A 25023-nucleotide genomic window follows, 5' to 3' on the forward strand; every position below is an offset into this window, starting at 1 on the left:
GTCACCCTGTGGGTGTGTGCCACCAAAGAGATGACCCTGGGTCACACAGCAGAATCAAATCTATTACAAGGCTGCTGGCCCATGGGGACTTCAAGAGGAAGCAAAAGGAACCTGGTACCATGAGCCACCCTTTACCCTGGGAAATGTGTCATGTCATGTCATGGTAAACCTCAGGCTGCCCAAACTCTAGCAGAGACAGAAAATGGGCCCCATTGAAGGTTGTCATAGCACAGCTGGGAGGTAAAGGGCTGAAGAGGAGCCAGTAGAGAGGGAGAATTTGAAAATGCTGAAGCAAGAGATGACAACTCACTGAGCAAAACCCCAGAGGACTGCTAATCAAAACCAGAGGTGCCAGGACCACTCACCCAAGAGTCCCAGAAGACCACAGGTTCCTCTGACACATGTAAGACGAAAGGGAGGATGGGAAGGTACCAATGAGGTAGCCACGATGAGTAAGCTCACACTCACACCCCCAGTGCTCCCTGGGGAACAGGAAGGAAAGCCTCTGCCGGGAGCCCATCTGCAGAGGACGGAGGAACAGCAAAGTGGCCAAGGTCAGAGTCTGAAGTCTGCCATTGCCACTGTGAGGACCAGAGTGGAGGGCAATGAGGACATGGAGAGGGCTCTGACAGGGGCTTCAGGCCAGGAGACAGTCAAATGGCATGAATGCACTGGGAACCACCTTGTCCAGCATCACTGGGTAGCCCTGGCTGCAGCAAAGGAGAAGGCCAGTGGCTGGTCCAAGGCTGCAGGAGCGGGAAACAGTGGTGAGGGATCTGAGACTGCCGACAGGCAAACAGAAACCCTGGTGTAACCACAATTGGGTCCAGGTGAGCTAGACAAAACGGGAAGCCGGGGAGGTCGGCAGGATGGTCAGGAGAGAAGACTGGTGAGCAGGAGCTCTCAGCAGGTTTAAGGGAGTGACGAGGACAAGGTACAGAGAGAACATGCACCTATGAGCGGCAGTGAGGTCTGCCATTTCAGAGGCTGAGCAAAGGCCAGGGTGTGGCCGCAAGACTAGATTATTCACTGTGTAGGGCTCCCATCCCTGGACCCGAGAAAGGCAAGCAACCCTGACATCAGAGTATTGAAGAATCAACCACAAACATGATCAAGTCATTCAAGACAGCAGGGAATGGCATACAGGAGAAGACAAAACCCCAGTGCTTGCTCAGTGGACAAGGGAGAGCAAGGGTGGACGGGGAGACAACTGGCTGCTTGAATTCTGAAGAAGGAAAAAGTTTTATATGAAGTAGAAGAGAAATGGCCCCTTTTAAAAATGGACTTTAAAAATGAAAGCTAGGGGACCCTAGGGTGGTGCAGTTGGTGAAGTGTTTGCCTTTGGCTCAGGTCATTATCTCAGGGTCCTAAGATGGAGCCCCACACTGGGCTCCCTGCTCAGCAAGGAGACTGCTTCTCCTTCTCCTCCTCTTCCCTTCCCCTACTCATCCACAGGCACACTCTCTGTCTCCAAGAAATAAATAAAACCCTTAAAAAAAAATGAAAACTACAACTTTCAGTTTCCAGTTCTACATGTTCAGGAGCTCAATACGCTGAAAGTCCTCCCCTCTTAGATCCCAAGGAGAAGGGAGCACACAGGGAAAATTGCTGATCCAAGACAAGAAAGACAGGTGAGTACAGGGGGTCACAGCTTATTGGAGCAGGGGGTTATGAATAGACGTCACCGCAGGAGCATGAGCAGGGACAGGAAACCTGAGCTGGATTGGTGAACCACCAGAGGCTCAGTGTAGACAAGTGTGAGAATTAACACATCCAGGACGACCCAGTCACAGAAGCCTCCACAGTACTGTGACACATACCTCCAGGAGCCCAACCAGGCTTCTAGAGCAGATATAGGGGAAAAGCACCCACAGTGAAACATACCCAGGTGTCTGTTCTTCCCAACGAGGCCTGCCCTCAGCAGAAACCAGTCAACCAGAGCCTAACTGACCTAGGGAAAGGAAATAACCAACACCAGCTCACTCCAGCCATCCTCTTCCACTTAAGGGCAGCAGGGGAAGGAAAAAACTGAGAAACTCTTGAGAAGACGCATTGGCTCACTGGAAGCCTGAGCCCTGATCAGAGGACTACAGAACGCGTCCCTCCCTGCCAACACCTCACCACCATGGTACTAAAGGTTATTTACAGCAGTTCCTTCGACTCAGGTCATCGTGTCTGGCTATCGAGAAAAAAAAAAAATCACAAGGCAAAAGGCTAAAAAACACATTTGCAGCCAGAGCAAGAGACAGAAGCAGACATGGCCGACATGTTGGAATGATCAGCCCAGGAATTCAAAACCACTCTGACGCATGTGCAAGGGCTCCGATGGGTAAAGCAGACAGCAGGCAAGAACAGATGGGAAAACGTAAACAGAGACATGGAAAGAACCAGAAAGAAACAGAAATGAAGAATGCCTTTGATGGGCTTCCTAGTAGACTGGACATGGGTGAGAAAGTATCTCTGATGCTCTCTGATTTATTGGCAGAAACCCACAAAACTGAAATGCAAAGGGAACAAAGACAAAAAACCAGAACAGGACACCTGAGGAGCAGAAATAATGACTGAGGCTCCACTAAACTACTGTAAGACACCAAACCACAGACCAGGAGGCTCAGACAGCACCACCCAGGTCAGTGCAAAAATCAGTACATCCAGGCCCATCATTTCTAAACTGCAGAAAATAAGAGATGAAGAAAAAATCGTGAATATGGCCAAAGGGGAAAAAAAAAAAACCTTACCTACACAGGGCCACAGGCAAGGATTACATCAGCTTCTCCTCAGAAGCCATGTGAGGAGAGGAGAGAGAAAGAGAGATTTAAAGTGTTGAGAGATGGGATCCCTGGATGGCGCAGCAGTTTAGCGCCTGCCTTTGGCCCAGGACGCAATCCTGGAGACCCGGAATCGAGTCCCACATCGGGCTCCCGGTGCATGGAGCCTGCCTATGTCTCTGCCTCTTTCTCTCTCTCTCTCTCTCTCTCTCTCTCTCTGTGACTATCATAAATAAATAAAAAAATTAAAAAAAAGATAAAGTGTTGAGAGAGAAAAAATAAAAAACAACCTAGAATTCTGCACCCAGTGAAATTATCTTTTAAAAAATGAAGGAGAAATGAAGACTTTCTTAGACAAATAATAATTGGAATTTGTTGCCAGTAGACCTGCCTTGCAAGAAATGTTTAAAGCTCTTTAGAAAAAAGGAACATAAATCAGAACCCAAATCTACTTTTAAAAAGGAAGAGTATGGAAAAAGAAGTGAAGGAAAAGTGAAAACTTGATTCTTACTTGATCCATCAGCAGTTCATTTAAAATAACAGCCACGACAGCAGTTGATGATCACAGCTTACAGAATGGACACGAGGCCTGGGAGGGAGGAATCAAGGTGACCACATGACCACAAGGCACTCCTACCACCTGGGAGCTGATACGGTGTTTTTTGAAAGTGGAATTGGATTAGTTGTACATGTACTGCAAGCTGTAGGGCAACAACTAAAAAAAGTTAAGAAGGTGGTATAAGTTGATATGCTAAGAAAGGAGAGAAAATGGAACCATTTAAAATGCTCAATTAGGGACGCCTGGGTGGCTCAGCGGTTGAGTGCCTGCCTTCGGCCCAGGGCATAATTCTGAAGTCTGGAGATCAAGTCCCACATCAGGCTCCCCGTGTGGAGCCTGCTTCTCCCTCTGCCTGTGTCTCTGCCTCTCTCTGTGTGTCTCTCATGAATAAATAAATTAAATAAATAAATAAAATATTTTTAAAAAATAAAAAAGAGTGGAAGACAAAACAGGACAAAGATCAATGACAACAAATAAATAAAGAACAGTCAGGAGTATGGTAGACAGCAGTCCACCTATCAGTAATACTGTGACCGTCAATGGTCCAGATGCATCTACCGAAGGACTGACATCAGAGCCAATCAAAAGACACGGCTCAACTATACGTAGTCTACAGGAATCCCACTTTAAATATAAACATAAATATATATTAAAAGTGGGGCACCCGGGTGGTTAAGTCAGTTAAGCATCCAACTCTTAGTTTCATCTCAGGTCATGATCTCAGGATTGTGAGACCCAGCCCTGTATTGGGCTCCACGCTGGGCATGGAGCTTGCTTAAGATTTTCTCTTGCTTTGTCCCTCGTCCCCCCTTTAAAAAAATATAGATTAAAAGTAAATGGATGGAGGAAAATATACCATGTTAACACTAATTGAAAGAAAGTAAGAGCAGCTATGTTAACTTCAGACACAGTAACTTTAGAACAAAGGATGTTACCAGGAATAAAGAATGGTATTACATAATGACAAGAGGGTCAACCCTCCCTCCACACAGGAAGCCTACTTCTCCCTCTGCCTATGTTTCTGTCTCTCTCTCTCTCTCTCTCTCTCTCTGTGTGTGTCTCTCACAAATAAGTACCTAAACTCTTTCTTTACAAAAGTATAGGGGATCCCTGGGTGGCTCAGCGGTTTGGCATCTGCCTTTGGTCCAGGGCTTGATCCTGGAGCCCCGGGATTAAGTCCCGCATCAGGCTCCCTGCATGAAGCCTGCTTCTCCCTCTACCCGTGTCTCTGCCTGCCTCTCTCTCTCTCTCTCTATGTCTATCATGAATAAATAATAAAATCTTTTTTTTAAGAAGTATAAATACAATTATACACCATGACCAAGTGGCATTTATCCCAGGTACGCAAGGCTGGTTCAATTTGAAAATCAATTAATGTGATCCATCACATCAACAGACTAAAATGAAAAATCACAAAATCATATCAATAGATCCAGAAAAACACATTTGATAAAACCCAACATCCATTCATGACAAAAACTTTCAGTAAACTAGGAATAGTTTGCTGGACAAACTTGATAAACTAATTTCAGCTCAGGACATGATCTCAGGGCTATGAGACTGAGCCCTACACTGGGCTCCATGCTAGGCATGGAGCTGCCATGGAGAGGAGAGGAGAGGTCAAGATAAGAAAGGAATGAAAGAAAGATAGATTGGGGCATCTGGGAGGCACAGTTGGTTCAGCATCTGACTCTCGGCTGCAGATCAGGTCATGATCTCAGGGTCAAGATATTGAGTCCCGCATCAGGCTCTGAGCTTTTGGGAGCTTTGGGAGGGAGGGAGTCTGCTTTTTTTTCCTGCTGCCCGCCACCCCCTGCCCCCAGCTTACGAACATACATGCACATGCGTCTGTGTGTGCACTCTCTCTCAAATAAATAAATAAATCTTTTTAAAATAGGTATACAGATTGAGAAGGAAGAAATAAAACTTTGTTCACAGATGATGTTTAATTGTCTATGTAGAAAATCTAAAAGAATCAACCACAAAAACCTAGAACTAATAAGATTATACCAAGGCTTCAGGATACCAGGTAACCAGGTAACTTTTACAAAAGTCAACTGCTTTCCTATATACCAACAATGTACAAGTAGAATTTAAAATTTAAAATGCAATACCATTCACATTAGCGCCTCCTAAAAATTAAATACTCAGGTACATATTTAACAAGACATGCATAAGATCTGTATGAAGAAAACTATAAAACTCTGAGGAATTAAACCAAAGAACTAAATAAATGGAAGACAGAAAGAAAAACAGGAAGGGAAGGGAAGGGAAGGAAGACAGATTGGAGCCTCTGGATGGCACAGTTGGTTGGTTAAGCATCTGACTCTTGGTTTCAGCTCAAGTCGTGAGATCGAGGCTTGTGTCAGGCTCCAAGCTCAGTGCTGGAGTGTCTCTCTCCCTCTGCCCCTCCTCACTCATTCTCCCTCTCTAATAAATAAATAAATAACTCTTAAAAAAAAAAAAAAAAAGAAAAAGGAAAGGATAGATAGCTTGATTCCACTTTCATGGATAGGAAGACTCAATCTTGTCAAAGTGTCCGCTCTTTCCAACTTGATCTATAGGTTCAATGCAATCCCAATCCAAATCCCAGCAAGTTCTTTTATGTATACTGACAAACTAATTCTAAATTTATACGGAGAGGGAATAAACCCAGAATACTCAACACAGTATTGAAGGAGAATATAGTTATAGGACCAACCTACCTGAGTTCAAGACTCACCATAAAGCTATAATGATCAAAACAGTGTGATACTGGTGACAGAAAAGGCAAACAGATCAACAGAACAGAATACAGCTCAGTGATAGACCCACACACATATAGTTAACGGATCCTTAACAAAGAAACAAAGGCAACACAAGGGAGCAAAGAGAGTCTCTTCAACAAGTGGCACTAGAACTGGATGTACACACACACACACACAAATCAATCTAGACACAAACCTTACATGCTTTACAAAAATCACCTCAAAGTGAGTCACAGACCTAAATGTAAAATGCAAAACTATAAAGCTCCGGGAAATAATACAGGAGAACATCTACGACCCATACAGTGATGCCTTCTGTAGACACAACACCAAGATCTGTGGGGAAAAAAATAACTGATAAGCTGGACTTCATTCAAATTAAAAACTTCTGTTCTGTGAAAGACCATGTCAGGAAACTAAGAAGACAAGTCACAGCATGAAAGAAAGTATTTGCAAAAGACACATCTGTTAAAGGAATATTATCCAAAATATACAAAGAACTCTCAAAACTCAAAGCCACAAGAAGACATGGAGGGACTGTGAGTGCATGTGACCAAGTGACAGAGGAAGCCAGTGTGAGAAGGCTGTATACTGTGTGATTCTAGCTACATGACTCTGGAAGAGATACAACTGTGGGGACAGTGAAGGGTCAGGGGTGGCCTGGGGCTGAGGGAGGGAAGAGACCAACAGGCAGAACATGACAGATCTGCAGGGCAGTGAAAACACTCTGTATGGTACTACACTCATGAACGGTATGTTATGACACATCAGTTCAAATCGACGGAATACGCAACCATAAGAGTAAACGTAAAGCATGGTCTTTGGGTGATTACAGGATTATGACGTGTCAACATAGGTTCATTGTTGGCAGAAACAAAACAAAACATTCTGGTGAGTGATGTTGATAGTGGAAAAGGCAATGCATGTGTGGGGGTAAAGAGCATATAGAAAATCTCTGTATCTTCCTCTAAATTTTGTTGTGAAACTAAAACTGCTCCAAAAAAATTTAATATTTTTTGTCTTTCTTTAATTTATATCATCACTGTTTTTTAATTTAAATTTAATTAGCCAACATCTAGTAGTACATCATTAGTTTCAGAGGTAGAGTTCACATGCTGAGATCCCAAGTGGGATCTGAGGAGAACAGTCCATACATGGGCTCTGCTCCCTGTCAGATGGAAAAACCAAGGAAGCAAGCAAACATCTCTGAACCCAAGTCTGCCTATCTCCCACTGCAGGCCAAGGACTTCCTCAGATGCAAAGGCACAGAGCTCCATGTGCTGGAATCACAGAGACAGAGACGAGACGCAGCCCCCAACAAAGCCTTGCCTCGGAAGTGCAGCAGGGCGCTGACTGGCCCCATAAACACTGACTTTGTACAGACCACAGAAGCGAGACAGACAATGATGTAATATCCAGAACACATCCAAAGCAAGTCATGAAAATTACAACCCAAAAGAAAACAAGCAACAGACATGAACAGGTAATTCACAGGGGAAAAAACTGTTATGAACATGTGCAAAGAGTGTCAACTTCACTGGTAATATCCATCTAGAGACAGGCAGACAGATGGATGTACACAACACAAGCATTCTTTAGAAGACGGTAAAAAATAACGAAGCACTGAGGAGGTTGTGGGAGACCCAGAATACCACTGCCGTGTGGGTGGAAGTGCACACTTTGGAGACCCATTTCGCATCTTACCCAACCTAAAAGTGTTATTCCTTCCTTCTCAAATATCACACTTTAGGGACAGCTCCTGGAGAAGCACTCACACAGGTTAGCAAGGAGATCTCTGCCACAGATGTTCTGCACACTGTTACATGTGACGAGTAAAACCTGAATGTAAAACCTGAATGTCCAGGGAATCCCTCGGTGGTTCAGCGGTTTAGCACCTGCCTTCAGCCCAGGGAGTGATCCTGGAGACCCCGGATCGAGTCCCACGTCGGGCTCCCTGCATGGAGCCTGCTTCTCCCTCTGCCCGTGTCTCTGCCTCTCTCTCTCTCTCTCTCTCTCTCTCTGCCTCTCAGGAATAAATAAATAAATCTTAAAAATAAATAAACAAACAAACTAGTGTCCATCGGTCAGGGATAATTCATGTTATGCCTCCTTTAATGCAAAATATTTAAAAGAAATTAACAGAAATTAGATTGATTTAATCTAATAAAGTTAGATCCACAATGTGTAAAAACATACATAAAACTATATGAGCTATACGTTATGATGTATTACAGATTGCTCATGGACATGTATTTGTGTGTACAAAACGTAAGAACAGACTTGAGAATCTGGTTCCAGATAAGATGGAAAAAACACACCCCACCCTCTTGCTCTCACTGAATGTAGCCCTGAATTCTGAACGGAATACAGGGAGCAGCTACATGAAGCCCCTGAAGAGTAAACAGTAGCAGGCAGCCTGGGAAGTAGTCCAGAAGTCTAAGAACCAGCAGCCCCACAGCAAGTTTACCACTCAGCCCCGAAGCCCAGGAGTAGCACTGGCTCGCACAGAGCATGCACCAGGAAAGCAGTAGGAAGGGGCTCTGCGGCAAGAAGGGCACCTACGTCACCCCCACTGTGTGGGAAGGAAATCTCCCTCACCTCTGGAAGCTGCAGAAGCATAGGACAGAGCAGGGCACATGCCAGCACTCCAGGTGAGGGGCTGGCAGGGGGCCCTGGGTAACTAACAAGTACCAAGCACACTGTGGGGAGTTAAGAGATCATGCAGGTGACCCCACAAGGCTGAGAACCCCTGGCCTCACGTCAAGCTGGGCATGTGTGATTCTCACCACAAAGAGCACATCCCAGCCCGAGAAGTAAATTGGCAGTGGTGACCCAGGTCTCTCGGGCTGGCACAGATGGAGCAGAGGAGGGGCAGAGCCGGCTGTACCGCGAAGGCTTTCTGAAACTGGAAGTGACACTGGAAGCACAATGGCTACTCTGAGCCTGTGACCTGGACCCAACCAGGCGGACTGCCTCATCAAACAAAAACATCAGCCTTTTTCACAGCTCAAACATGATCCAGGGGCTCAAATGTCCAAGATACAACCCAGAATTACTCAGCCCACGAAGAGATGGGAAAAATCCCAACTCACATGAGAAAAGAGACACCTGCCCAAGATGTCAATATCTGACAAGGACTTTAAAGAAGCTATTATTATAAGCAATCTTCCAAGGAGGAAACCAGCCAGTCAGAATGAACAGTGTGGTAGGCAGAGGCCTAAAATGGCCAACATCTCCTGCCCTAATCCCCAGGGCTGGACACAGAACATAACACCCTGGCTGTGCTAAGTTATATGGTAGGGAGTCATTGCAAACGTAACTGAGGTTACTAATCAGGTGAGTTCATCAAAAGGGAGTTTATCCTGTGATGCCTAACCCAAACCCATGAGCCTATCAAAAGCAGAGCCTTTTTTCCAGCTGGTAGCAGAAAAGAAAGTCCAAGAGTTTCCAAATGGAAGAAGGATTCAGTGGGCGGTCGGAGCTGGAAGATGGGTGGCTCCTATGATCAGAAACTCAATCAACCCAGAAGCTAAGCAAGCCCCACATGACAGCCAGCGAGGAAACACGGCCTCAGGTTGGATCTGCTAGCAACTGGAATGTGCCTGCAAGCACAGTTTTGCCCAGAATCTCTGGAGACGAACCCAGCATGGACAACCCCTCGATCTCAGCCATGCAAAACCCTTGTCAGAGAACCCAGGTGAGCCCCCCCACCCCAAGACTTCCCACCTGCAGAACTGTGAAGGGGGTGTTTGTCAGCCACTAGGTTTGCTACCCAGTAGAAACTGAACACAGATTTTGTTATGTGGAAGCAGGATGCCTGTTATAACAAATACCTGTAAGTTTGTTTTCAGCTAACTAATATAACCTAAGTGTCATATAATAGTATTTCGGACTCACTGCTCTAAGGTGAGAACATTCTTTTTGTTTCTTACTATTTTTCTAAAATAGTACTGAATAAAGAGTGCATCCCGCAATTCTCCAGGTAATGTATTTCTTCTATTTTTTTTTAGAACTATTACCAAATTAACTGTGTTTACTTGAAAAAGAAGCCCAATCAGCAAATTCTAACTAATAAGTAAACAAACATGAACTTTTTAATATCATCCACCGTACACTTTGAGTTTGGTACACTGTCCTGGCTTCAAGTCTCCCAGAAGCTGCAGTATGGTGTCCAACAGCACCCGACTTGAGTTAACCAAGAATTCTCGACCACATGCTATGGCAGCAACATCTGCAACAAAAAGATAAAACAAAGCATCAAAGTCAATGTTAACTTGAGAGTTCAGAAAACCCTGCCTGAGTATTTTTTTTCTGCCTGAGTATTTTTTGCTATTTTTCTCCTAAGAGACCTAATGAAAACACAGAATAGCCCACAAGGTACCATCAAACAGTGTCATCCACAGAACTGACAGCCCAGAGAGAGTAACTGACAACCACAACAGTTACTAGGACGCTGAGTAATGTCCTCTGTGATTAGCAGATGCCTCGGGAGCGGAATAGAGCACAGAATCTAAATTTGTCTGCAACCTGACCACAGCACAGCAGATGGATACCATGCTCCAGAATAGTGGATTAAACAGCTATGGGTAGTCAGGGTTCAAACAGAAGGTGGATGCATATTACTTTATCTGGGACCAAAGACACTAAAATGCACTTTCAATCCTGGGAGAGAAAGATCCTTAATGACTTTGAACCACAATAGTAAATTGAAATCATGAGATCAAAAAAGAATATGAACACTAATCCTGAAAAGGCTCTTTTTCTAAATTTTACGTTCTATTATGGGTCAGCAAGTATCATGTTTCTTCATGCCTGAGGGCCTGAAAAGCCAGCATGGAGATCAGACCAGGTAATCCCACTTGCTCCCATGGGACACTGCTGCCGCTAATACAGGCTCTGTCAATGCTACCAAACACCCGTAAGGTTATAGCAATGCTCCAAGTGTATTTATGTGCATGTTGGTAAGACTTTTCTTTAGCTGGGTCTAACAATAAAGCATGATTCACAGGAACTAAAATTCCTAACTCAGAGGAACAGGCCAAACTGGAAGAAAAGCAGGGCGGCAGCAGCCTTTTCATCCTCCGGATTTCAACAGGAATGCTTCCAGGAGTTCACAGGTCAACCTGGTGTCTGCTGTGTGTGTGATCCTCGTAGATACCCTTTACAAGTTTAAGTAACTTTTCTTCAACTTTCAGTTTGCTAATAATTATCAAGAATGGAGGATGAATTTTATCACTTACTAGTTCTGTCTTTTATTAATTATAATTTGATGGCAAAATATAAACTTTTATCTATGCTACCAGACTAAATTTATGAAATCAATGCTCAGCATGCCTATTTATTTTTGACTATCTGGACTGAGAAGAATAAAAAGAGGTATATTAAGTCTCTTAAACCTAACAGATTTTTTCCCGCTTCTGTTTGCCTTTCCAGCAAATTTTGCCTCATAAATCAGTGCTGTGTTATTTGGTATATAATTTCACAACAGCTATAATTTTACTGAAGACGGGACCCTTCACTGACATGATCTTACCTTCTTTGTTCAATGAACTTGAACCTGATACTTATATTTTCTAGTATATGACACACTGTAATTTTAGGAAAGAAACACTTGCAGGGAAACTTAACCTTTAAGCATTTGGCATCATAAACTCATAAAAGTCATTTTAAGGCAGTTTTTCAGAGGAAAGCCTTTTTCCTGTAACTACAGCAGACCACCTCCTGGAAACCCCACAGAAAAACCTACATCTAGCTACGTCCTTTAGTAGCCAGCTTCCAGAGATGACTTCTCCACAAATCATGCCTCCAGCAAGCAAACCCTGGACAGGCCCCTGTCCCGTGACTCAAGTGTGACAGCAGAATGCAGTGGAACTAACACTATGACTTTCAAGGCAAGGTGGGAAGGAGCCTGATGGCTGCTACCTTGGTCTCCTGCCACTTTCTCTAGAAGCCCAGAGTCACTAAGAAAGAAACCTAACTATCCTGAGGCTGCCATGATGCAGAGACCACAGTAAGAAGATACAGTGAGAAGCCCTGAGACTACGTGAGGGGAGAGGGCCTCCACCAGCCCCCCGCTGTTCCAGCCCTCCATACTCTGAGACAGCCCAGCTGAGGCCCCACATGCTGCAGAGCAGCAGCAAGTCACCCCTGCCACGCCCTGAGCAAACTGCAAGAGCATAAGCAAAGTAAGTGACCATCCCAGTTTAAAGACCTCAAGTTCAGGTGGTTTGTTACAATTGAGAACAGGACATCACTGAAGTATCACTGAAGAAAAAGTTACAGAGTAAAAAACCTACTGTATCTCAACAGGCAACAGCACCCAACAAAACACAACAAAAACACAACATGGTACAGGTAAATAAAGTCCTGTACCATGTGTCCTGTAATCAGATAGCAAATGCCAAGCCTATACTTCACTGGGTATCAATAACTAAAGAGAAAACTACAAAGTAAAATAAATATGACTAAATTCCTCCACAGCCCCCCTATTCATCCATCTGTTTGGAACACTTAGGAGGCAACTCCAAGATGATCAAGGATTGCCAAAAAATGTACTTATGTTTTCCAGGTTTATTTTTCTTTAAAATTTTTACAGACATTTCTATAAGTTACCACAGTAATTATATAATTTAAGAAATGAATCTGGTGTCAGTTATGTGTGGTGTTAAAGATACAAAGAATCGAGGAGCACTCGCTGGCTCAGTCACAAGAAGATGCAACTCCTGATCTCAGGGTCATGAGTTCAAGCCCCAGATTGGGAGAAGAGATTACTTTTAAAAGAACATTGGGGGACGCCTGGGTGGTCCCCCAAGGGAGAAGTCTGCTTCTCCCTCTCCCTGCTCATGCTCTCTCAAATAAATAAATAAAATCTTTACAAAAAAAAAAAAAACAGTAAGATCCCACTTCATGCCTACTTGGGCATGGCCACAATCAAAAAGTTAGTTTAAAAAATACTGATGAATACCTGGAGCAACTGATGCCCTCAGACACTGCTGGTAGGAATGGAAGATAGTCTGACAAGCCCTTAAGTGGTTAAAGCCATATGGTCATCTGACCCAGCAAGTCCACCCCTACTGCACATCCAAGAGAAATGAAAACACATGTCCACACAAAAGTTTGTACACAAATGTTCACAGCATCATTATTCATTATAACAAACCAACAGAAACAACCCAAACATCCATCAGTTGATAAATGAATAAACGGGTAGAGCCGGACAGCCATACAAAGGAACAACATGGACACACCTCAAAACCACCACCCTAAGAGAAAGCAGCCAGGCACTGAGGACCACATACTCTCTGTTTCGACCATATGAAATGCCAAGAACAGGCAAATCCAGAGGCAGAAAGCCAATCAGTGGTTGCCCACAGCTTGAGGAACAGCAGTATTGAGGAGTGATGGCTCAGGTTAGTGGGGTTTCTCCCTTATCAGGGTGATAAAAATGATTCAAAATGGACTGTGGAAACGGAGGCACAACCCTATGAATATATTAAAGCCATCAAAGTGTGTACTTTAAATTGGCGAATTGCAGAGTGCATTATTTTATCTCAGTAAAGTTGTTTAAAAATAAATTAACAACAACAGTAACAACAGGGTTACAATTTACACGTTCAATACATTAATCTCTACTGCTCATCCTGGATCTGTTTTCTGTGAACATCTCATCTGCAGCATGAACGCTACAGCATATTATAAATAATACACACAGAAGACTATACTTTCAGGGATCATTTCTATAGTTTGTAAATAATACATACCAAATTTTCTGAATTAGCAAGACCTCTGTGTTATTGGACTAAATCAAACATGTCAGAACCATACCCGTGGAATACAGAAACAAAATATGTCTTCAATGATCCTAAAATATCTTTTAACAATTACCTCTAATATCACAGATTATCGTAAATCTTTCTGTATATGTACCTGAAAAGTTAAGTTCATGATCTAGAAAGCTAGGGAAAGCTGACTGTCTCCAGGAGATACTCGGCAATATCTGGAGACATTTTCGATTGTCACACTCAGCAGGCTGCTACTGGCCTTTCTAATGGGTAGAGTCTAGAGTTGTTAAACTCCTACAACACACAGGAAGGCCCCCACAGTGGAAAATTCTAGTGCTGAGGCTGAAAAGGGATGGTCTAACCAGGTTACCTCAACGACAAGGCATGCATCAACGACCCCTGCCTCTCAGAACCTGTCTCATGATCCAGAAGGCAAGGCTTAATGCCTGCTTGTCTCAGAGCAATTGCCACTCAGCCAAATTCGATAGTCTGCAGGCCTGAACTAGGATCACCTTTTAGCCAGACGGCACCACACACAGTATCATCCCAATCACTAACTAGAAATACCAGCACTTCTCTTCTAGTCAATTAAGTAATCATGAAACGGTGCTCCTTCCTCCTTCTCATATGACAGTAGGTCAATGGAACACCCTCAACCCAGCCCCCTTAGTCCACCTGTCTGATGACAGAGAACCTCCTGGTTATCTCTCTAGTTAACAACTGTCCATGTCAGAAGAGAACGGAGGAAGGACACTCCTGCCCAGACCCTGCCTTAGTGCTGCTTATTGCTGGGTCCTCTCCCACCAGGGGAAGGGGCGATTCTGAGCTGCTTATCAAGTCATGTGAGTCATGGTTTCAGAGTGTCTGTCTCCTTCTAGTGCTTCCAGTTACATCTGTTGCCTAAGTCTTAAATGATTCTGTTTGGCTATTGTCCTGACAGCTGATTCAATAAATGATTCAGACACAGAACCAAGATAAAATGACGGTGATCACTGCTCACACTGGAAATCAGCTCTCTACAAGCCAACCTCGCCTTTCAAGAGGTCCAACAACAGTGGTGAGGATGTAGACAAGAGGATCTGATGATTGCTCTTAGATCTCCACCACCTCCAACACCACCAAAGATACACACACATACAGAAAAAGATGGACTGTCCTGAAGACACAGGAGAAAGTAGCCATCACAGAGTAAAATGGCACAGCTGCTGTGGAAAATGGTCTGGTGGTTTCTCAGAAAGTGGAGCACAGAGCTATCATGTGATCTAGCAGTTCCATGCCTAGGTACATGCCCAAGAGAACCAAAAATATACATTCACACAGAAACTTATCCACGAATGTTCACAGCAGCATCACCTGTAGGAGCCAAAAAGTAGAAACCACCTAAATGCCCATCCACGGACTCTTCACTGCAGACTCGGACTGGGTGACACAAAACCATATGTAGGTCAAGGTACAAAACTGGCACCTTTTCCTTCCACACGCACAACCACTCAAGCCTAGGGTTAGAGCAGACCTCAGGCACCAAGAGTCTTCTTAGGAGATGAAACTGAGGGCCAAAGACATAAGAACACAGGGCTGGTCAGAGGCAAAAGCTGAACTGGACACTGTGCCTCAACTTCCAGCCCATCTTCTCTCTCATACTGCTTGCCTGAAGTAGAGGTGATGGTCATGGACACAAGGGTGCTCTGCTATCAATTCTCAGGAGCTCTTATGTCCATGAGAGACAAACTGGATCCAATCCTGCCTATAAATTACTAACAATCAGGTAGCCTGAGTGGCTCAGCAGTTTAGCACCGCCTTCGGCCCAGGGCCTGATCCTGGAGACCCGGGATGGAGTCCCATGTGAGGCTCCCTGCGTGGAGCCTGCTTCTCCCTCTGCCTGTGTCTCTGCCTCTCTCTCTCTCTCTCTCTCTCTCTCCCCCGTATCTCTCATGAATAAATAAAATCTTTAAAAAAATAAAAATAAAAATAAATAAAAATATGGGAATGCCTGGGTGGCTCAGTGGTTGAGCACCTGCCCCTGGCTCAGGGTGTGATCCTGGAGACCCAGGATCAAGCGCCACATCGGGCTCCCTGCCTGGAGCCTGCTTCTCCCTCTGCCTACGTCTCTGCCTCTCTCTCATCGTGTCTCTCATGAATAAATAAATAAAACCTTTAGTTAATAAATAAAATAAATAAATAAAAATTACCAACAATCAAAAAGCAATTTTGATTCTTTAATTATTATGTAATATTGTTTGAATGAATAAACCAAGAATTAAGATGCAAGGGGTACAATTATAACTGTCGAATAATAAAAAAGCAAAGAAAGTAGTTACAACTAGAGCAATAAGTTTTTTCCTTGCAAGCTAAGCAAGTTCGTCCCACAGGACTGTGATAACAATTGGCCATCTATATTTGTACTCCTATAAAAGTTACTGAGGGGCGCCTGGGTGGCTGAGTGGCTAAGCATCTGCCTTCAGCTTGGGTCATGATCCCAGGATCCTGGGATGGAGCCCATCGGGCTCCCTGCTCAGCAAGGAGCCTGTTTCTCCCTTTCTCCTCTGTCCCTTCTCCCTGCTCGTGCTCTCTCTCAAATCACTAAATAAAATCTTAGACCTACACCTCTATTCTTTAAAAGGAGTGAAGGAGATAATATGCAAAATCACAACTTATCTTGGACATTATCAGAGAGCTGATGCCGGAGATCAACCAACTACCTGTAAAATCAGAAAAGGCAGGTGCTCCAAGGAGAGATATAAGGTAAGCATTTCTTACTTGGAGCAAACACTGGATGCCATAAGGGCCAGTAAGAAAAATTTGGCTAGGGGATCCCTGAGTGGCTCAGCACTTTAGCACCTGCTTTTGGCCCAGGGTGTGACCCTGGAGTCCCGGGATCAAGTCCCATATCAGGCTTCTTGCATGGAGCTTGCTTCTCCCTCTGCCTGTGTCTCTGCCTCTCTCTCTCTCTCATGAATAAATAAATAAAATCTTTAAAAAATTTTTCAGCTAAAAGTTAAAAATACTGCCAAATCAGCAGTTATCTGGGGCTGACAATGGACAGAGGGCACAGTGACAAAAGGAAAGGTGGGGGAGGTTTGAGGGAGATAATTGGAACTGTCCCATACCCTAACTATGGTGGCTACAGGACTATATGCATTTGCCAAAACTCACAAAACAGCAATAAGGTAGAAGAACAATCTGTAATGGGGGAGTTTACTATATGCAAAATTTAATTTTTTCAAGTTTTTATTTAAATTCCAGTTAGTTACCATACAGTGTAATATTAGTTTCGTGTACTATAGAGTGAATCAACATTTCCATACAAAACCCAATGCCCATCAGGACAGGTGCACACCTGACTCCCTATCACCTATTTCCCCATCCCCTCTCTCGCCTCCCCTCTGGTGACCATCAGTGTGTTCTCTAGACTTTGTGTCTGTTTCTCAGTTTGCCTCTCTCTCTTCTGTACCTTTGCTCATTTGTTTTGTTTCTTATATTCCACATGAGTGAGATCATATGGTATTTGTCTTTTCCTGACTGACTTATTTCACTTAGCCTTATACCCTCTAGCTTCATCCACATCATTGCAAATGGCAAGATCTCACCCTTTCTGATGGCTGAGTAATATTCCATTGTATATATAGACCACATCTTCTTTATCCATTCATCTGTTGCTGGACTTCTGGGCTCTTTCCATAGTGTGGCTATTATGGACATTGCTGCTATAAACATCGGGGTGCAGGTGCCCTTTTGAATCACTACATTTGTATCTTTGGGATAAATACCTAGTAGTGCAATTGCTGGGTCACAGGTCATAGTTCTATTTTTAACCTTTTGAGGAACTTCCATACTGTTTGCCAGTGGCTGCACTGATTTCATTTCTACCAGCAGTACAGGAGGGGGTTCCCCTTTCTCCATACCCTCGCCAACACATGTTGTTTCTTGTGTTGTTGATTTCAGCCATTCTGATAGGTGTGAAGTGGTATCTCATTGTGGTTGTGATTTGTGTTTCTCTGATGATGAGTGATGTTGAGCATCTTTTCACCTGTTAGCCATTTGTATGTCGTCTTCAGAGAAATGTCTATTCATGTCTTCTGCCCATTTTTTAATTGGATTATTCATTTTTGGAGTGGTGAGTTTTTTATGTTCTTTATATATTTTAAATACTAACCCTTCATCAGATGTGTCACTTACAAATACCTTCTCCAATTCCATAGGTTGCCTTTTACTTTTGTTGGTTGTTTCCTCTGCTGTACAAAAGCTTTTTATTTTGATAAAGTCCAATAGTTTATTTTTGCCTTGGTTCACTTTGCTTCAGGAGACATATCTAGAAACAAGGGCTATGGCCAATGTCAGAGAGGTTGCTGCCTGTATTCTCCTCCAGGATTTTGATGGTTTCAGGTCTCAAATTTAAGTATTTCATCCATTATGACTTTATTTTTATGTATGATATAAGAAAGTAGTCCAGTTTCCTCCTTCTGCATGTGGCTATCCAGTTTTCCCAACACTCATTTGTTGAGGAGACTGGTTTTTTTCCCCCCAGTCGATATTCTTTCCTGCTCTGTCGAAGATTAACTGACCATATAGTTGTGGGTTCATTTCTGGGTTTTCTATTCTGTTCTATTGGTCTATATGTCTATTTTTGTGCCAATACCATCCTGTCTTGATGACTACAGTTTTGAAATATAACTTTAAGTCAGAATTGTTATGGTTCCTACTTTGTTCTTTTTTTTTTCTCAAGGTTGCTCTGGCTATTCGGGGTCTTTTGGAAAATTTGTGGTTCCATACAAATTTTAGGATTGTTTTTTATAGATCTGTGAAAAAATGCTGTGATATCCTATATAGAAAACCTGAAAGACTCCACCAAAAAACTGCTAGAACTAATAAACAAATTCAGTAAAGTCACAGGATACAAAATCAATGTGCAGAAATTTGCTGCATTTCTATACACCAATAATGAAGCAGCAGAAAGAGAAATTAAGGAATCAATCCCATTTACAGTTGCACCAAAAACAATAAAATACCTAGGCATAAATCTAACCAAAGAGATGAAACACTTGTATTCTGAAAACCATAAAACACTTATGAAAGAAACTGAGATGACACGAAGAAATGGAAAGGCATTCCGTGCTCATGGATTGGAAGAACAAATATTGTTAATATGTCTATACCGCCCAAAGCAATCTACACATTTAATGCAATACCTATCAAAATACCAACTGTATATAAACTTTTTTTTAAAAGAATCCTTGTTTTAGAAGGCAGAGGATCTATCTGACAGCTAACCCAAGGTCTCTACTGTTACTGCCTACTCCTCCCATAGGACAGAAGCTTGGTATTGGCGATGCACAAGCCTCCACAACCTCTGTGAAGCAGCACTTTAATAAAGTACCACCAGAGTAAGTAATTTCCAAATAAAATTCACAATGCCTAAGTGAAATGTAAATGCGCACTTTGCGACTCTTTGTGAGTATCCATGTAGGCCACTCCCAGGAAGAACAAACAAGGCCCAGCTGATCTTGTGTCAGGCAACAGGCTGCTTTACCCACTGGCCAACCACCTCACTGCTCCACACTAGTCAGCTACTCAAGAGGCTCAGACTCACAATCTGGCAGAATGACGAATCATATTTGTCATAGGCCTGTGGCATCCTCTGCAAACAGCAGAGAATCCAATCATCAAGTCTGCAAATGCCATAGAAAAAAGACCTTAAAGCAATTTGAAAAGTTGGAGCAGTGCAAGCCCCCTCCACCTGAAGGTGTGATGTCTGAAGCATGCCACACCGTCCTGGGAAAGGGCTGGGCTAAGTCAGGACTTGCCCCGGCCACTGTCAGAGTCTCAAGAGCCACCTCAAAGAAGTATCACAAATTTTTAAGGGATTATGAAGAAAATGTCTACACAGGATCTACCTCGTTAGGATTTCAATAGATGAAGGATAATGCCATGAGGAAAAATAAGATTTCCTCTCTTTAATAGCAGAGAATTACCCTAAGAGTAGCATAGGATAAAGCAACAGGATAGCATAGGATAAAGAGAAAAAAGAGCAACATAAACAGAGTAAAAACATAAAGAGCAAAACTCACAGTCGTGGCAATGAACCGAACCAATTCACTGACCTCAGAACAATACTACTCACTAGTATCCACCACCTCCCACTACACTAAGATAGGATTTATTAATTATATAGTCATTTGGCTTTATCGCTTACAGCAGTTTTATCATAGAATTCTATCATAAGAATAACTATAATCTTTGGAAGACAATTTAGGTTTTTGGAATTCTTTAATTATTGTACCAAAACAAGAGCAAGGGCTTCTCTCACTCTTAGCTTAAGGCTTCTATTTTAGCTAGATGTTAGTAAAATGATTCCAAATAATGAGTAGCTAAACTTCCAGTTTTGACTTTTTTCCATGTGCAGAACTGAACAGAACATGCAATTCATCCTGTGTTTTCTAGATCAGTCTTCTTACTCACTGATGCTTATCAGAATCGCCTGGTGGGGGGATGTTCCCCAAAACACACACACCTTGTACCTATCCCACACCCACTGAATCAGATTCTCTACAGTAAGAACCAAAGGCCATTTAAAAAGCTCCTGGGAAATGTTCCTGCACACACACACCTGGCTGTAATCATCACTCTAGAAACACTTCTAACAGTCACTGTGCCTAAAAAGAATTACTTACTTGTTACAATCCCAGCCAAAGCAAACACAAACTGATTTTCATCAGAATCAAGCTCCTTGACATCCCCATCCAGTGACTTCACAAAACTCTCCATTGTTTGACCGGTGATACTGAAAAACTTCAAAGCTTTATCCTGAAAGTTTGGAAAGGAAAGTATCACACCCCTGCACAAATACTCATACAATACTTTATAAGAGTACAAGCACACAAAAGGAAGACTCTCTTTTAATTACAGAAGCAGTATTTAAAAGTCTGCTCCTTCATTACAAGTTCCCATATCAAAAAGAACAGAAAAAGGAAGTTTGGAATCTGTAGAAAAATTACCCTGCAGACTGATAGAAAGAGCAAAATAAAATATATGTGAGGGAACAGCACAAATTTATACAGTGGTGGAAGTGTTAGGGTGAGTTCACCCAAAATACTCTAGGAATATGCTAGAAAAATATGTTCTCTGTTGGTTCTTGGCATGAAACCACAGGTTTCAACCATGGGAGAATGGATTTTCAAACAAAATCTTAACAGAAACTTCAACATGTCAAGAGATGAAGGCAGTAAGCAGGCTTCTTGGGCAGTTTAAATCTTCATTACTTAGGAGAAGTCCCTCCAAGTATGCAGAACCTCTGAAGCACTTCCTGGGGTGTCAGGGTTCTAAGGAATAGCGTAAAAGCTAACACATTTGCAAATGGAACAAGGCAACTTCATGGGCTGATATAAATGTACTAAGACTGGGTTGTGGTGATGATTACACAGCTCTGGAAATGAGCTAAAATCACTAAATTGTATGCTCACAGATGGGGGAATCTTATGATGTGTAAATTACACCTGAATAAAGCTCTATAAATGTTAAAACACAATTTATCCACCTAAAGTCACACACAATTATTTCTCTACGTCATAAGTAATTTATTGCTGGCCTCGTATCTGTATCTCTGTCCACAAGCACACCCCTCTCCTAGAATGCAGCCACAAGCTCTCTGGCCCCTCTCATCCTCTGGCACCACACTTGCCTTCCCTACCCCCCACAGCAGGGTACTGCGTGAGCCACTCGGAGGGCCTTTCAGTTAGTCTTCCTGTCTTGTCCCCATACCCACCCTGCTCCTACCTACCCTCACTCGAGGTCAGGACAATCTCCCTGAAGTCTCTCTTTCCACCACTCTTTTACTCAAAACCCTCAGGAATCCAGCCTTACCACCTACCAGAGAAAATCAGCAACCTAGCATCTGAGGTCTTCCAAAATCACATTCCATCCTCCTTCTGGATCATTATCTCCCCATAACTTTACCACACTAGCCCTCCACTCTCAGTCAGCAGACCTGGGCACCATCCCTAAAACTAACTTCAGGCTTCTCAGCCCATGCCCTTGATTATGCTGCCTCTCCCCTCCCCATTTTCTGCCCTTGCCACCTATTCAAGTTAATCAAAGCCCATTTCAAATCTCTCTTCTTCTGAGTTTCCTGAGTGTGGATGTGTGTGTGCACTATTAATACATATGTTAAATAACACGTAACTTTAAACAAATCAAGTATTATGGTACCTGTGGGGTAACATACATAGAAGTACTTTAAACTTTGTTAAGTGTGTGTAGGTCAAGCAACAATATGGAAGCGGTACTATCTCCACAAATACCATACAGGTTCTGGGAGAGTAGGTGTCTTATTTCTTTCATTTTACGCACCCCCTAGAGCACCAGCTTACAGTGGACCCTACATACTGGTATGCCACCACTGTCTGATGAACTGAAAGTAAGACATGGATTTCATCTGTAAATGCCTTCGTACACATTGTACCCTCTGTGTCCCATAAACACTGATCAACAACATCCAGGGAGCCCAGCGGTCGTGCTTACTCCTCCCAGAATGGCTTTGACGACGTCCTCACTACTGGAGACACCCCACAAAAGGGTGCAGGCTGCTGCTCCCATTTCTGTACAGTATTCTGCTTGTTGCAGGAGCTGCTGCTTTGCTTCATTCAGCTGCTGTCGAAGAGCAAGTTTCTCCTAAAATCAAAACAAAATGAAATCAGCAAAATGAACAGCATTCAACTTTAAAATACCTCTATTGTGTTTCTTATACAAAGATTTTTTTTTAATGCACGTAGAATTATAGAAAACATGTTGGCAAATGAAAACTCATCCTTAGCCACAATCTATGTATTTTTTTAAACTTCAGAAGGAAAATTACACTCTCAAAAAAGAACACACTGCTATATTAGAGTTTATAAGTATTGCCAAAGACTTGAATTCATCTTCTTCAAGTAAAATGAAACAGAAGGCACCTCAGGTCCCAAGTGGCTACACCTAGAATCAACCCCAACTGGGCCACCTGAACAAAGTAACAACCAAACACAGCAGTCCACAGAGCAACACTTGTAGTACATGACCCTGCCACCTCCAAGTGGCTCACCCCACTGTACAGATGTCAGACGACACAGCTAACCCGGCTAGGACATATGGGGCAAAGACAAGAAGTGCAAAGGAGGGCCTCCCAGGCATGCCGAGCACAGTCAAGCTGAGCGTCCGTGTGACAGGAAGATAGAGGCCAGCGGGACTTCTGAAGAATATAGCTGGCAAATCCCAGCCAGGGTTCTCAACAGTGACTTGTCCTCCCGATGTTCCCTCAGACCACACAAACAATCCTAAAGGCTCGCTGCAGGCGGCTCTTGGGCAGTATGGGGATTCCTGATTCCCCACTTTCACCACTGGTTGTACTACTCTTGTTACCTGAAGTTCCCTTAAAAGGTGAGAGCATTTCCTTACTTAACAAGAGATAAACTTAAGAAATACAGAAACCTGGTGCGACTGGGTGGCTCAGTTGGCTGGGCATCTGACTTGATTTTGGCTCAGGTCATGATCTCAGGGTGGCAGGATAGCGCCCTACATCAGGCTCCAACGCTCACTGGGGAACATGCTTCTCTTGTCCTCTGCCCCTCCTCCCCCCCATTCATGTACACACACTCTCACTCAAATTAATGAACACATCTTTAAAAAAAAAAAAAAAGAAATATAGAAATCTACTTAAATTCATTTATACCAAAGTAAAATTAGAATCATAATAACAGTTCTCAAAGTTAAAGTATTTCATGGGCACCTGGTGGTAAAGTTGATTAAGAGTCCAACTCTTGATTTCGGCTCAAGTCATGATCTCAGGGTTGTGGAATCGAGGCCCACATCAGGCTCTGTGCTCAGCAGGGAGTCTGCTTGATACTCTCTCCCTCTACCCCTCCCTTGTTTGCACACATGCACACACGCATGGTCTCTCTTTCTCTAATAAATAAATCTTTAAAAAGTCATAGTTTTTTTTAAGTTATATTTTTTTAGATGTTTTCATTTTTTCTTTTAGAGAGGTAAGTGCAGGACAACTAGGGGGAGAAGGAAAGGAATCAGTGGGCCACAAACCAAACTTTGGTGACTTCATAACTTGGTCTAGGGTGGCCCATTCACATCTAACCGGGGATGATGTATTTGGTATACAGAATCTCTTACACATTCAGACATATATTCATACTCGTTTTAGGAGAAAAGATGATCACTAATCTATGACACATGCTAATAACCATATACTCACCCTATGACCCAACAATTTCACTCCTAGGTATTCCCCAAGAAAAATTAAAATATATATCCACACAAACACTTGTACATGAATGTTCACAGTAGTGTTATTCGTGAGTCAAAAATTGAAAATAGCTAGATGTCTATCAACTGATGAAAGATTTTTAAAAAAGTGTTACGACAGGAACAAACAATTGACACATGCTAACATGAATGAACTTCCAAAGCATTACACCAAATATAAAGGACTGCATATTGTATTTCTATATTTCCATAAAATATACAGAAAAGGCAAATCTATAGAGAGAGACAGAAAGCAGATCCGTGATTGCCTAGGGCTGGGCAAGGGAACAGGACTAACTACAAACAAATATGTGATGGAAATATTCTAAAATTGGACAAAATCCAGCACTCTCTTGTGAGAAAAATTCTCAGCAAACTAACAACAGAAAGGAACTTCCTCAACTTGATAAAAAGCACCTATGAAACACTACAGCTAAAATCACACTTATCTGTACAATAGGGAAGGTTACAAATGAATGGGGTTTGGGAGCACATGGGAAATCTGTATTTTCCACTCAATTTTCCAGCGAACCCAAAGGAATATAACATAAAAACAAAATCTTACCACTTGCAATGACATGGATGGAACTAGAGAGTACTATGCTAAGTACAATAAGTCAGTAAGAGAAAGACAAATACCATACGATCTCATTCATATGTGGAATATAAGAAACAAAACAAATGAGCAAAGCGGGCGGAAAAGAGAGAGAAGCAAACCAAGAAACAGACTCTTAACTACAGAAAACACACTGCTGGTCACAAAAGAGGGGGTGGGAGGGAGGCTGGGTGAAACGGGTGATGAAGATTAAGGAGTGCACTTATCATGATGAGCACCAGTGATATATGGAAATGTTAAATCACTCTACTGTACACCTGATACACTAAGA

At 42.8% G+C, this 25023-nt stretch overlaps 1 protein-coding gene across 6 annotated transcripts in view; it reads right to left on the bottom strand.

Annotated features, from left to right (window-relative positions):
- Positions 1-25023, bottom strand: part of LOC112669191 (heat shock transcription factor 2 binding protein) — a 148512-nt gene that overhangs the window by 51839 nt on the left and 71650 nt on the right. For all 6 annotated transcript variants that reach the window (XM_049104591.1, XM_049104590.1, XM_049104589.1 and 3 more), the window contains 3 exons: positions 22370-22519; positions 20524-20656; positions 10188-10305 (listed from right to left, as the gene is read on the bottom strand). In XM_049104591.1, coding sequence (XP_048960548.1) covers positions 10188-10305; positions 20524-20656; positions 22370-22519 — 401 coding nt within the window. The remainder of the gene's footprint in view (positions 1-10187; positions 10306-20523; positions 20657-22369; positions 22520-25023) is intronic.

The sequence above is a fragment of the Canis lupus genome, chromosome 31, assembly GCF_003254725.2.
Source record: "Canis lupus dingo isolate Sandy chromosome 31, ASM325472v2, whole genome shotgun sequence".
NCBI lineage: Eukaryota > Metazoa > Chordata > Mammalia > Carnivora > Canidae > Canis > Canis lupus.